General features: G+C 39.8%; 1 protein-coding gene across 3 annotated transcripts in view; it reads left to right on the top strand.

The window, feature by feature from the left end:
• Positions 1–15,486, top strand: part of fbxo41 (F-box protein 41) — a 63,554-nt gene that overhangs the window by 33,958 nt on the left and 14,110 nt on the right. For all 3 annotated transcript variants that reach the window (XM_003452283.3, XM_019359965.2, XM_019359964.2), the window contains exons 4-5: positions 3,586–3,793; positions 9,369–9,442. In XM_003452283.3, coding sequence (XP_003452331.1) covers positions 3,586–3,793; positions 9,369–9,442 — 282 coding nt within the window. The remainder of the gene's footprint in view (positions 1–3,585; positions 3,794–9,368; positions 9,443–15,486) is intronic.

Consider the following 15,486-nt stretch of genomic DNA (forward strand, 5'->3'; position numbering starts at 1 on the left):
TCATTCACTAAAAATGGTTAATTTGACTGGAGACTGTTCTGTGTAAACCTTGTTATCTATGAAAGCTCATCTTAGACTGCACAAAGAGGAGAGGAAACTACTCTTATCATTGGTTGTTCTGTTATTGTTTATCCCTTCTTTTCCTTGAGGCAGAGCAATTTTATTTGTAAAGTGGATTTTACACAGAAAGACAATTAAGACCAGTCGTGTGCTATACCATCCATCCATTCTCTTCCGCTTATCCTTTTTCAGAGTCGCTGGGGGGGCTGGAGCGCTGGCGAGAGGCAGGGTACACCCTGGACAGGTCGCCAGTCTGTTGCAGGGCTAACACATAGACACAGACAACCATTCGCACTCATACCTATGGGAAATTTAGAGTTACCAATGAACCTATCCCCACTAACTGCATGTCTTTGGACTTTAGGAGAAAGCCGGAGTACCTGGAGAAACATGCAAACTCCACACAGAAAGGCCCCAGCCTGAAGGTGGAATTGAACTCAGGACCTTCTTGCTGTGAGGCAACAGTGCTAACCACAGTGTAGCACACACGTACGCTATACGTCACACTATAATACACAAAATCTCTGTCAGTCCTAAATGATCAGGAGTTACTTATAAACTTACATACAGATTTTCAAATTCAGTGTCGTCATGTGGGTCATGTACCCTTCAACTAGCATACAGAGTTGTTGGGATGAAGGAAGAAAGACAGGACAAAGACAAGCTGTGGAAACATAACATTAACATTTGGATTTAAATATATCTAAAGACTTAAAGTCCTCTGGAGAACTTTGTTCTCTGCTGAACAGTTTTTTATCTTCATGTTGGCTAAGACCAGATCCTGGCATCTGTCTGTATGTTTAGTTTGTCCCCGGTGATAAAATCACCTAAATGTGTTGGGCTGAATTTTCCCCTTTTTCCTTTTGCAAAACTACAGTTGAGAGATAACAGTGTGGTGACGGTGAGATAAAACGGTTTACAACAAGACACACATGCTTCGTGTTTTCTGTGTACATGAACACAAAGATTTTTATCTCGAGCCGTGTAGATAGTGTACAGTAGCAGGCCTCTTAATCAATTTACGCTCAACTTTATACAATTCGGTTAGTGAGCACTCGATAAAAATCATGCTATCTCATGTTGTGAGCAATTACTAAGTGACTCCGAGCTGTAATCACAGTTGATCACATTTCATCGTGGAGAGAAGCCGTTTGATTTTGACATAATTTCCAGACTCGCTGATTATTTACTCACTGATGTTAAAGCACATTTATTGCTGGCCTACAGTTTGCTACCTTGACTAATTTTGGAGTCGTATTTTTTATAATCTTTGCCTGAAGACAAGAAAAGTTATCTGTGCCAGGCTCGAAGCTATTTTTATCTCGGCTTGTCCCCATTTCAGGAAATTGTGTGTGTTGTTGCTGTTTTGGATTCTGCATCGTATGATGGTTTAGCAACAGCGGATGTTTGACATTAATTTGACATGAAATAAGTGGCTTTGCTTGTTTCATGACCACAAATCCATTTAAATGGCAGCGACACGGACTATATGTCTCCATTCCATGTCTGCAGGAATCCTCTTAACTTTTCTTTTGCTTCCTCAAGGTCAGATGGCTTAATAAGCTCTCCTGTCTGACATTGTTTAGACGGTAAACACTGGGCTGTTTGTAAGGACGCAGTCAGAGAGCAGTAAAGGAAAAAGACCTACAGCTTTTGGAAGCTGTAGACATTTGGATTGATGAGCATTAAATATTACATTCACATATTTTTGTAGATTTGGAAATGAGTAAAAGACAGATTTTTAGTTTGTATCAGGCAACAAGGGAAAACTTTTCAAAAGATCAAAGGACTGTGGGTCCTAAATTGTGGAACTTGCTCTCTTCCGACTTATGTGTTCAGACTTGCTTGTTGTTTAATACCATCTATTCAAGCTGAGTATTATTTTATTATTTTTCTTATTATTTTTCAGCTAAAAAGCTAAAGCTTTGTCTCTGCTGCCCACAATAAGTTACCTTGTTTTATTATTTCAAGCACATTGCAAGAGTCCGACCGTGTCTTTTTTAAGCGAATGCAGAGACACCGAGTCACGCTTACAGGATTAATCGATCAGATCAATCCTCTTCCAGAGAAATCTTGGCCACCGCTGTAACTTCAAAACTCGGCTGCACGTATTGGCAAGGACCAGAGAGGGAGGCCACATTACACCAATTGTAAGGTCTCTGCTGTTTTAAGGCTCCCAGACACAAAGACATCGTTTCGTTATTGTGCTCCATGTTTATGGAGCAGTCTCTGACCTGGTGGCTGCTGAGACTGTTGAGATTTTTAAAAGCAAACGCAAGACCTTCCTTTTTATTTTATTTTACTTTCATTCATTTATTGATATATTTTCATTGCATTTTTTTGTTTACCTGTTTATTCATCTTTTATTATCTTTATGTCCCTATTCAGCTCTAAGTCAGTAGGATCAGCTTCTCTCTCATCTGACTTACGGTACAGTCCAGAAAAATTACCTCCTTTCTCCTTTTCCGAATCACTTTGCAATCAGTATCACAGTATGAAGGAAAGGTGAATCTGACTGCTTAAAAAAACAAATACAAATTGAACTACACTGAACCCTAATCAAGTTCAAACTAACTTCGATGTAAGTAATTTAGGAACTGTGGGTTGGTGTCAAAAGTCAAATCATACCTGCAGGTTATGGCATGAAATACAAAAACGCATTCATAACTAACATTGAATTAGCAGGTATGTTATTGTTTTTATGATTGGTTGAAACTGCTATGAACGACCTCTTTTACTTGGATAAAGGATGGTCCAGTGTGTCCTCTCCTAAAGGAGGTAATAAAGGAAGCACTAGAGCACCTTTCCTCAGTATCTAGAGCAGCTCTTATTATGGCTGCCACACAGATACTTCTGGGTCACTTCACTCTTAGAGACATTTAGAGTCGGTCGGCATCTGTCCATTATTAGTTTTAGATAAACTTACACTTGATGAGAAGCTTTTGTTCTGAAGCTTTTGCAGCTGGCTAACAAGTTGTCATTGATTTCATTAAGCTGTCTTCTCTTCTACCGGTTCCTACTCCCCTCACACACATATGGTGCCAACAGAGGAAGCTATTACAGAAACTAGTGCAACTATAATTGAATGCAAAATGCATCTGAGACTATTAAACTGCCCTGAAATTAAGACCAGGGCTGTCTGGGTCACACGCTGTCCCTTGAAATGACAGGAATTTGCCCTGCTGTGTTTGCAGTGCAAGTATCCAGCTGCTCTCTCACCCCCTACTCTCTGCTTTTTTGGTTGTATTGTTTATTTATCTGTGTCATCAACCCTCGGTGTCTGTTTTCAGAAAAGGGCAGTACAGCTGGTGGATGCGTGAGAGAGGCTTTTGAAGGCAGAATCCGTACCCATATGCATTAATAAACTTGTGTACGCAAAAATGTCATCAGGACATGAATGTTTCTGCCATGAAGGAGGTTTAGCAGATCTGTAATTTACCCCACAGCCTTCCAAATATCATATTTTAAGAATCCTAGCTTCCAGCAAGAAGGAAAGGTTCACACTTCTTCCCCTTGTGCCCACAGGGAGGTCGCCCAGATTGACCAGTTCCTTCAGGAGACGGCGGCCCGTGAAGCCAACGCTAAGGTACGCTTGCAGCAGTTCATTGAGGAGCTTCTGGACCGAGCCGACCGGGCCGAAAAACAGCTGCAGATCATCAGCAGCTGTGGCACCACGCCGAACGGCAGCCTGGGACGCTGCAGCCTGCAGGCCTCGAAGGGCAACGGACGCCAGGTTAGGATCTTTGAATACACATTGCTGTAGGTTCACGCTATGAAACGTGTGAGAGTTCCTGTCAAAATAAAAAATATATATAGTGCATATAATATATAACATATTTTCTGCCATACGTAACGACACCTGCTGTACAAATTGGTTTTTAAGTATTTAACTGCTCCTTATCACACTGATTTTGTCGGTTCATTTTCCTATGAACTTTTTCTATGTAATTTTGTAGCACATTTAAACTGGCATAATATTTTAACTGGCAAAAGTAAGTAACATTCTTAGTTTTATTGCAAATAAGTAATGTTTCAGTAACACTTAGTAGTGACTGTTTTCACTTCCAGAGACTCTTAAAGACTCCTTAAACTGCAGGAAACTCCACTTGCAGCATTCTGGCAGTCATTAACAGAGCAGCTTGTTGCTGATGAAAAGTACATAAGCATAGATTGTATTGATTTATGCCTCTGTAATGCACCACAGCTCGAACCGGTAATAGACTTCAAGATGCCTGAGACAGCAAGTCTGCTGCGTTTTACTGAACTGAAGGGTAGTCGCTGCCTGTTTTTCACATATGAGCAGTTGAAATTAAATAAGATATAATTCTGAATTAGTGATGCAACAAATTCTGATATTTTTATTCGGTTTGCTTATTCGGAGCAGTTATTACCCCTGAGAAACAAAACAAGACAAACCTCTGCCGGCACGTCACTCTCTGGGCAGTATTTACCTTTAAGGGAATAGTACTGCATTATATTTTAATAGTATTGTAAACTTTATGTAGGAGTAGATCATGGAAATAGGTATTGATTTGTAAATAACTGGACATGAACAACCTGTGTATAGTATATCATATTATACTACAGGATATTTCTAGATAACTAGACAGCTCAGTCTCTTTCCTTTGGCAATACTCGCTTATAAATATCTAACACGTTTTACTGTCAACTTGTAAGAAAGACAGATGTGAAAATTAAAAGTGAGATCAGAGGTCAAACGTGACGTGATATTTGGATGCAAACTATGTTTAGTCATATTTAGAATCCCCATATTTTTTCCCCCCGTATTTATAAAATCACTAAATAACATTGTTAAAAATCCTGCATCGGTCAGTCAGGCTCTAAAATAAATGAACAAAAATGAGTTCTTTATCACTCCTTCTGAAACAATTAGTGCAAAATTCATGTGACACAACAGATAAAACTTACCCACTGACATTGATAAATGTCACCACTTTGCTCGTATGTAAATACACAGCATATGTTTGCAGTGCCTTACTGCAAAAATTGAAAATGGAATCACTTCATAGCAAGTTTGTTTGTGTTTCAGCTCAGATTTTAGGCTTTGGGTTTGTTAGTGGAACACGAGAGCGTGAAAGTGCATTGTGAACATTTGTTTGATGCCTTTTAAGTCATTTGGTATCGTCTTGTAGACTTTAATTAGTCTGTGCAGATGTTTTTATTTAAGGTTGTATTGTTTGGATATAAAGTGAGTCCTAATATCGTTGTACAAGAGATTATGTTTTCTATAGATTTGATTTTGTTAATATCCATGTGCTCTATATATGCAAGTGCAGTTTATTAATATTGCACATTTATAACCAAAGTGCTTTAAATTAAAATAAAATGGATAAAACAAATTCCTTTCTTCAAAGATATGTGGGCAAGCCTAGCTGTATATATTGAACTGATAATATACAAAGCATTTTATTTTATACTCATGACACTCATCAATGTGATGCTCCTTCATCAAGGGATTTATTACAGTAGGTATACAGTAGGTACAGTTTTACAGTTGCTACAGCATTCAGCATCAAAGCTGTTGAAACAGTGAAGCTGTGCAGCTCGGTACATCCTGATCAGAAAGTGTGCTCCCATGAAAAAGAAAACTGGAATGCAGCTCTTCATCTCCAGGCTCGGTGCTTGAACCATGCCTCCTTGCTCCTTTTGTTTTGCCGTATTACACAATGATTAAAAAAAGCTATAAAAGCACACAGAGTCTGTTCTTAATGTCACGTATTCAAATTATTGTACGACACTTATGGAAAAAAAAAAAGAGGTCACCTGTTTCACAATGCACTAATGTGTATGCTGCCATGGAAACAGTTCTTGCTCTCGCTCAAGATTTCAGCATGATTTTTAATCAGATGTGATGTGGTGCAGAGCTGCCTGAGAGGAATCGTGTCCTAAGATTACCGTCTCCGAGTGCACAGATGATGTCGGCGTCCTCGGGTTATCGCTTTATAGTCAGGTGACCAATTATAGACAAATCTTCAAAATAAAGTGTTTTACTAAGGAGTTGGGCCACTGTGGCCACATGTTTTCCAAATGATATTCCATTATTGGATGTTATCTGACCAATCGGTCCAAATTCTCCAGTAGCTCTTCAGTTGGGTTGAGATCTGGCTGTAGCATATGATTCACCTCATTTTCATCCTCAAACCATCGAGTGAACCTTTCAGGGCATCAGGGCAGACAAAGGTGATGATTCAGAAGAGCGAATGTATTGATTCAGAGTGATCCTTCTTTCTAAGGTCAGGGCTTTTAAAGTGTGGCTCTTGGTAACATTTTATGCAGCCCACGAGCATGATGAGGATAAGAATGCACTAATGCACATTTCATTCATCCGAGTTCATGTCAGACAGAACAGCAGAAAACAAGTATTTCTCTTCAACCTCTTCTGCTGTAGTTATCGTAGATCACAAACCTTTCTAACACTGACAAATCCAGCAGGTATCAAGGAACACAACAGTCTCAGAAGAGGTTATAAAAACATTAACACCATAAACCACTATCAACTTACCAGACAAAAAGCCTGCTATAGTCACACTGTAGGGAAAACACTGATTGGAGACTGTGCCATAACCACAATTATTGCAATAGTTGCAACGAACTTGCGATCTTGTTCCTTTAAAGACGGGGACCAGCAGTGCTCGCAGTCAGTTTCCATTTTCAAAGTGACTTTTTTTTGCAAGAGCCTGTCTGCAATCAGTTTGCGATTGATTGAGGTGAAGTTGGCATTGGCATGGAGTCTGTGTGTGGTTAATGGGCGATTAACTGTCATAAAATGGTAAAAATTGCAAGTCTGCTGTTGTCTGTTGCAAATCTGTTGCAACAGATGACAGAAATTCACATTAACTGCTCACATTTAGAGTTCACCCAGAGCCTCATACACACAGAAATTCCTGCTCAGATGGTGACATAGTTACTGCAGGACGGCGATTTAACTGCAAAATTAAAACAGGAAATCAACAACCTCGGTTTCACATAGGAACATAACCAGAATATAACCAGTGCAGGCCCCTGTTACAAGGAGACGTGCTGCAGATGTGTTGCGTTCGTCAGTGCAGACTGACTCAGACTGGTTGAAGTGTGCCGGCAGTTTGAATTTGTTTATAAATTACATGGCAGTTGCTTGCAAACCAGTTGGTTATCCAATCTGTCTGAGAGTTCAGTCAGTCTGAATTGGACTGTGATTGTTTGGAGAATGGTTGCCTCCCATCAGGTGAAATGTGCAGTCGCCTCATGATGGAAACTGAATGATACTGTTGCACATTTAAACACTTGGTGACCAGCTGGTAGCTGCAACTACTTGCAATCAGTTACCAAATGCAAAACCACTGATATTTATATATTTATTTTTTATTTACTAGTTGCAAGGAGGTTGCCTTCCTTCTTGTACTTTAGCGTGAACAAATAAAAAATCCCTAAATCTGCACTAAGCTAAGTGCTTTTGGCAGAGGTTCCTTCCTTCCTGTTAAAGGAGAGTTTTCACATTTTCGCCATGCGGTTGCTCATAAAACGTTGTTTGACATTTGGGGTTTTCTCTGTATTATTGTAGGATCTTTAACTTACAATATAAAGTATCTCAAGGTGATTGTTGTTGTGGTTTGAAATATTAGAGAACCATGTGACCTGTGAATGACCTGAAACTACCTACATTTAGTCAGTTTCTTGTCTCCATGCTTGTGCACTGTAGGACTATGAATAATCAGCATGACAAGTACAAGTGTGGAGGCACTAACTGGTTGGCACCTTGTTATACTGTCAAGGGAAGCCCAGCGATGTCTCCACCTCTCTATATGGCCTGAGGAAGGTCGCCCTCATCTTCCTAGGAGACAGGTTTTAGAGTGACAGGGGTATTTTAGGACTGGTGGTGAGAGAAGGGATGGTTTATCTGCTCACTCTGTTGTTCTTTCCAGGCTGACTGTAATATAATTTTCACAGAGAATGAGAGGAATATACAGCAGCTTTAATCTGACTGTGATTCTTTATTGTGTTTTGGGTTTGTAACAGAGAGCAGAAGAGGTAGAAATAGACAAATGCTGACGTTTGGCTCGAATTTAAGTCACCCAAATTGAGTTATACCTCCCAATGAATGCATTTCATTAAAACCATTTCTTGGAGATGTGCTCCTGCTCTGCCTTCACTGCAGTCTGTCCAGGAATGAAAGGCACGGATGATGCTCGCCTGTTTCCTCCACGGTCCATTTTCACTGGCAGTGGCCCACAAACAAGCTGTGTGAGTGAAGCAGAGAAAAAGAGAGGGAGGGAGACTGTCTGTGTTTGTGCACATTTTCCCTCTGTGGCACGTCGCCGGTTTGGTACACAGAGTTCCACCTGGCATGGCTTCTAACACGCACACTTCAGTGCACATGCAGCTTTGAGCACGGTGTGAAAGAGCGGCAAGGAAGATTTTGCGCTGGCAAACACAGAGAGTCAGATTGCACACTTACAAGCAAATAGATTTTAAAAACCTGCTCTCAGAGCTGCAACCAAATATTTTAGATTGCAGGGTTCTCTCTGCAGTGAATACAGTCGATGGATAGAAGTATTGATTGCTCAGTCAGTCAGGTCCATCCAGCATTTTGCTCTAGAAAAAGATATTTTGACTACTTTCCATCCATTTTCTTTGGGTTATCCAATTCAGGGCTGCAGGAGCTTCTGCCAGCTGTCATGTGGCAAAAGGTGGGTTACACCCTGGACAGGTTACCAGTCTGTCGTGTGGCTGATACAGACAAATGATCATGTTACACTCACACCTATTCACGACAATGATCCTGTTCAGATGCCGTGCTCGTGTGTACGGTACAGTAACATCTCAAATCAAGAAAATGAAATGTGATGAAAACACATCACTGAATCACACACAATTACCTTTAATCAGAAAACCACTTTTGTTATTCATTCTAGTCAAGATTGTATTCTGTTTGACAAAAATCAGCCTGTTTGAGATACGTTTAGAAAACCTTCCCCAGATAACTGCAAAATAGGCTGCAGTTTCATTTTCTGTGATTTCATTCCACTTCCAGTGGGATTTTTTTTTTAAGCAGGCTTCTGTACTCATTTTATTTTTGTAGCAGTTCTAATTTAGTGCGACAGCTGTTTGTTAGTAATACATACAGTATCTTATCCTTCAGTTAAATGTCTTGTTGTATTTTGGTAAAATATGTATGCTCGCATTTCTCTATCATAAAAAAAAGATCAGCCTGTAAAATAATGTTTGAGAATGATGGGGAAACAGGACATTTTCTTAATAACACGTTTGATCCGACTCTTTGTTTTCTTTGTCTTTCTCTCTCTCTCCAGAGAAACTCGAGCATCTCTGGGAGCACGAGGGGAATGTACCAAGTGTCAGAGCGACGTTCCTCCCCCAGCACAGGGTGGGTCAGCAACACACTGCTGTACATTCGACACATAGTGAGACCTCCCACCATGAGTTATCCATTCATAGTACCATTGTACCATGAAGAGCTTTATGCAACAAATGTTGATGTACATTGGAATCAGGATGCAAAAGCAGGATGCTGAGGCAGGCAATACTGCCAAAAAGCAAGCCTTCGTTGTTTGACCCCCCGAATGTTACAATATGTGACTGCTGGGGGAAAAAACTTCAAAAAACAGCAATGTGCACTTTCACTAAATGCATTTTCATTAACATACTGACCGCTCGGGTTCTGATGGTAAATAATGTCTTGTGTTCTTCTACACAGTGTTACACACAGATGTCAGATGTCCAGATGTTTATTCTCTGTATAAATCCTGCGCTCCACCCGAGCCTTAATCCTCAGGACCACACAAACTTAAGAGTTTGCCCTTTTATCAAAAACACATTTTTTCCCTTTCTCTCATTTATCTGATATGCCATGTTTTTGGTTTAAATTAATGGTACTTCTTATTTATGATTTCTATGGCTGAAGTAAAATTCCCCACCATCCATCACTTATGACTCACAGCTGACCCGAAATAACAAATGATTTTATAATAATTTTAAAGGCTCGCAACACAACAATAGACATTACTCAGGTGGTGCATCACTATAAATGATTAGTTAAAATGATCTTCTCTGCTTTCAGAAAGGATGGTCCAGTGCATCCTCTGCTAAAAGAGCTAATAAAGGAATCAGTGGCGCTCCTTTCCTTTGTGTTTGGAAAAACTCAATGGCTGCCACTTCCAGGTCACTTCACTCAGAAACCTTCCTAAATGAAAAATAAAAATTCAAACAGTGAATTCAAGTAACCAGATAGATGCAAGGAAAAGTCATTTACTGAAATAAAACAGGAAGTGGACAAAAACAGATGAAGACAAAGACGAGGAAATAGAAATATAAACATTAGAACAATAAAGAAAGAAAATCAGTGACGTCACAACAGGAACCACAGCTCAGCAAATACTATATCATGGTCTTGGGGTCTTGTAGTCTCTCGTTTAATGGTACTTTTACTGCTGAGTAAAATGGCAATGATCCATGCTTTTAATTGTCTTATTTAATTTGTTATAATTACTATTATATGTCTCGCACCAGATAATTAGGCAGCTCTGAAATGTGCATATTTTACGGTTGTTTTTGGGAGCGTTTTTTCGGTCTAGGTGGAGATTTTATAGTTGGCTTTTAAATGCTTTTAGTTCACTTCATCTTTTGTACCTGCTCAGAGCTCATGTAGTGAAACACAATCTGTCAGTTACTTGGAAATGGACTCCCAGAGCTTTTAACAGCAGTCTGCTGTGCTTGCTGGTCCTCTCCTTTTGAGGTTCAACATTGTCAGTATTGTGTATAAATACTTCTATCCCCAGCAATTGTCATAATATTGTTTGAAAAAACAATAGTATGTTAATATTTTTGTGACTTCTTTTGTTTTTTTCTGGGTTTTTTTTGTTTATATATGAAATCCAAAGATTACTGTAGTACATATATCTCTTATACTCACATGATACATAACATCAGGTTATAGACATGAAGGAGTTTACTTTAAAGTCAGGTGCACACAGTAACTCCTAAAATGGTACAAAGCTTTCTTTTAAAACAACAATTGTCTTCTTAAAATTCAACAATTTAATTTAAAAAAAATTAAGCAAGATTTCTAAACATCTGTCTGGTACACTTTTTCAAAAGTTAGTATTTGTTATCTTGTCTAGCCTCCGAGGCAGGTTAAAGACCTTAACTCATTTCAGTGTTCAAAACTTGGGTCATGCACACGTTCAAGAAGCTAACACTTGACAGAAGGGGCAGGCAAGAGACAGAGAAACTGTGGTCGAGAAACTAGCAGGATGTCATACACAATAGAATCACAAAGTCACAGAAAATACTGGACAGCTCTGCAAAATGCTGAGACAGTTTAGCAGAGGACGGAAGGAAGGAGGGCTCTATAAATACTGGGTGACTAATTGGCGGGAAAATAGAAACAAAGAGAGGAACTAGTTACCAGTTCAGAGATTTCAAAGTAAAGCAGTAAATGATTATGTAGGTCATCAACTTTATATATATTTTTTCCTTCTAATTAGACCAAACAATCTGTAACAGATTTCATGGCAATTCATTTTTCAGTATTCCATGATATTGTTGTTTTTAAACTAAACAGCTGATTTTTCAGGACTCACATTGCTTCTTATGTGTCTGCCACATTGGACGTTATACAACCACTGGTTGTTATGGAAACTGGAAATTGTTTGCAAAGATGGTGCTAAATCCCAAACCTTGCTAGCATATTCCAATATAAACCTGTACTTTTTCACATTAGCCAAGCATCAGTAGAGTTTAAGAAAGTGCAACGCAAGCTGGACATGTAGAAGGTTTGGCCTCAAAGCAAAAGATGTGTCTCAGAGGTTTCAAATGGCACAGCTTTTAAGTTGAAAGCAAATGGTCTCCAAAAAGCCGACACATCCGTTCAAACAAGACTGCAGCAATGTGCTAGCAACTGGAGCAATCACGAAGAGGTTTTGGGGGAATATGTGTTTTTACCTGCTGGTTGCCATGGAGTCACTGACTGTAGGCCTCTGTGACTAGGACTTTAGCGATCATGTTCCCAGTCGCTGCCACCAACCTCCAGCAATGACTCATAACAGGTTGGGAAATATTCAGTTTTCCGTGATGACTACTATTTACCAGATGGTGGCGGTGCAGTCTGTAGGCTTGTATGACTGGGGCCTTATTCACTGGATCCTGTATTGTCACCACGATAGTCACGTGTCCAAAATGGCCGACAAGTTAATGTCATGTGGTCAGTGATCATGTGTTTGCAAAGCCTCAACTTAGCGAATGTGAATTTATTTTTTTAAATATTGAGAGAAGACTGTTTAATCCAGATTCCTAATGTGCAAATTTGTGAGCACAGTAGTCGCCAACTACTAATGTGAACATCAAATCTATAGTGTTGAAACCTGACTTAAAATTGAATCTATCCAAACCAAATGTCACAGATGCTCTCAGTCAGTGGCAGCGCTGAGGCGCAGGTCAGACGTCTCACTACACGAGGTGTGACTGAAGTATTTCTGGGTCTCCACTGGAGATTTCAAACACATGGCGTGCCATCATGTACCGACCCAACTGTCATCCCCAGTTGGTGCGTGAATGTGTTCCCTTCTCTGACGTCACGCAGAGCCTGTCAGGCCTTCCCCATTAAATAAGTGATGGCACGACACACGCACAGACGCCCGAGAACAACTGTGTAAGCCTTCTGCCTTCGGTTATTAATAGCTGTTTAAGGATAAAGATTGTATTCAGACCATTTTACAGGCAAAGTTACTCAATTTGGACAACTTCAAACTCCCATTAAAACTTATAATCAAGATTTACTAAAGACATACAATAAAAAGTTGGCAGTCCAAAGTCACTGGTCACTATTTTACTGTTTAAATAGACATTGCTGCACAAGCGTCAATCCAGAGTGAAAAAGCAAAGGATACCAATCATCAGTTTGCAAAAGTTTACACAAAAAATTGTGCAACCTCATGAATCAACTTTCATGGGTTTTGCTTCCTATTGCATAACATCAAGAATAACCTTGAAATTTCTGAAAAAATACACCCATCGATGTGACTCAGGTACATTTTATTTTCCTGAATTTCGCTGAAATGCCTTTCAGATGTTGCTGAATGTAATTCAGGATTTTTTCAACAGAAATATTGCAGAAACAGAAACAGTGGTCACTTTATTGGGTACATTGTTCAACTACACATTATCACATACTGTCAAAGTTCGGCTGTGTGGGAGCATGTAGGACCCAAACGCAGGACTCAAACATGGGAAGTTACCTGAAAACGGCAGCCATGACACACACCTAATCAGCCGATCATACAGAAGCAACTCGGTGCATTAGGCATGTAGATATGGTGAAGACAGTCTCCTGAAGCTCAAACTAACCAGAAAACAGGTGACTTAAGTGGCTTTGGGCATGACATCGTTGTTGGTACGAGACGGGCTGGTCTGAGTATTTCAGAAACTGCTGATCTGCTGTGTTTTTCCCACACAGCTATCTCTTGGGATTACAGCTAATGGTTTGAGGGAAAACATCCAGTAAGCATCAGTTCTTGTCACTTCAGTTCAGTTATTGATGCGAGGTTAGAGGAGAATGGCCAGACTGCTTTGCTACAACCCATCTACTTTTAGGTGCATCTCTGAATACACAACACTTCAAACCTTGATGTATTGTGATGAAGATGAAGTTACAGGACGAAGCATGAAGATTGGAAAAATGTTGATTGGTCTGATGAGTCTTATTTGGATGGTAGGATCTGAATGTGCTGCAAACATCTAAAGCATGGATTCGTCCTTACCTGCATCAGTTTTTCAGGCAGCTGGTTTTGTGATAGTGTGGAGGATATTTTCTTGGCACACTTTGGGTTTCTTGAGGATGCATAAAAACAAACATGCTTACACTCTTTGTCAGCTTAGAAGTAAGAAACAGTGCCTGTGTTATTAGTAAAGGTCACCCCCACCCCCATCAGGTTTGCTTGTTTGCAACCATAAATGGTGCTGCCTTTGGGAGATTATGGGTCAGTTTTGAAGTAAACTTGTCTAACACCTGTAATTGTCACAGAGCTTTCTCTGCACTGTCCAGGTCACTTGGTCAGGAAGGTTATCAGTGACCTGTTAGCCAGATCTAGTGTCAAGCTCTGTGCTTTTGGCACTTGTATTCAACAGTCAACCAATTAGAAATGCTTTCACCATATTCTCTTCTTGGCGTCCTTCTGAGCTTTGCTTATTTGTCTACTCTGCTCAGGAGCTAGAAATTCCCTAGTGTTTTACCCGTTTACGAATCCTTGACCATCAGGAGTGTTTTGCCCTGTGTTAACCAGTCAGTCTGCTGAATGTCTGTCTTTGTGTTTTTGGCATCTACTTCGAGGCCCACCAGGCTCTTAGCATTGATGTTGTGTCTTTTCACTTTTGCTCAGTCTCAGCTCTGGCTGACTCATTCATGTGTCCTGTTGTCTCGATTTAGAGGATACAGTATTAATACTCTTGGCTTCTGTCTGTCTGGGACTCACTGATGGGTATCTTCTTGCACTTCTCTGTCCACCTCTGTTAGCAACTAAAGTCTCTCTGGGCTTTCTTGAGAGACTTTAGTCTGGATAGTTCTTTCACCCTGATCTTGTACTTCTCATTCGCTGTTGCAGTGGCATTAAAGAACTCATTGGAGTCTGTGATACTACTGGCAGCATTCATAGTGTTAACTGTGTTACCATGTACCAGTATCTCTACCAGTGGGACCACTGTCTGTCAGTGAGCTGGAGGAGTTGCAGCTAAGAGGTTGACTGTGTTTAGTCTTGCTGCAGTTTTCATCCTCAGGTCGGTGGACGCAGCTGTCACGACTGCTGCTGCAGTATTATGTAGCTCTTTACCACCATGTATGCAGAGTTCCCACTCTGTTATTTATCTACTTTAACTGCTGTTTTTTGTATGTAGTGTCATCGAAGAGAACCTGTTATAACTGTACACTGTACAGATGTAACGGTCTCACGTTCTTGGTGCAAGTCTTCTCATATTGATTTACTTGTTAGTTATTTTTGTAAGATGAGACAGAAGGGAGCTGCTTGTTGAGCTGTTTATTATTTACTGTTTGATGCTATGTGGACTCTGAAATTACCAATTCTTACTCATAGTCTCTTAACATATATATATATATATATATTCATTTCACATTATAGGTATTTATAGATTTTAATACTGGCAAAACATGAGTGCAGTCTGTCATGTTGATGATGTTGCAGCTTTACAGACAGCTTGTTAGACTGCAGTGTAGCCCAGGTTTGTCCCAGTTTTGTTGTTTAAACGATAAACTGAGATCATCGTTTTCATTTTACAGAATATAAATTGATGTTTGTGGCATTTTATGCATTTCTACTATGGTGGATCCTGACTTGGAATTTCTAGTTAGTGCCATCCGCTGTATTACCTGTGATTCTCTTTTATTATTTATTATTTTATTAT

The sequence above is a fragment of the Oreochromis niloticus genome, linkage group LG6, assembly GCF_001858045.2.
Source record: "Oreochromis niloticus isolate F11D_XX linkage group LG6, O_niloticus_UMD_NMBU, whole genome shotgun sequence".
Classification (NCBI taxonomy): domain Eukaryota; kingdom Metazoa; phylum Chordata; class Actinopteri; order Cichliformes; family Cichlidae; genus Oreochromis; species Oreochromis niloticus.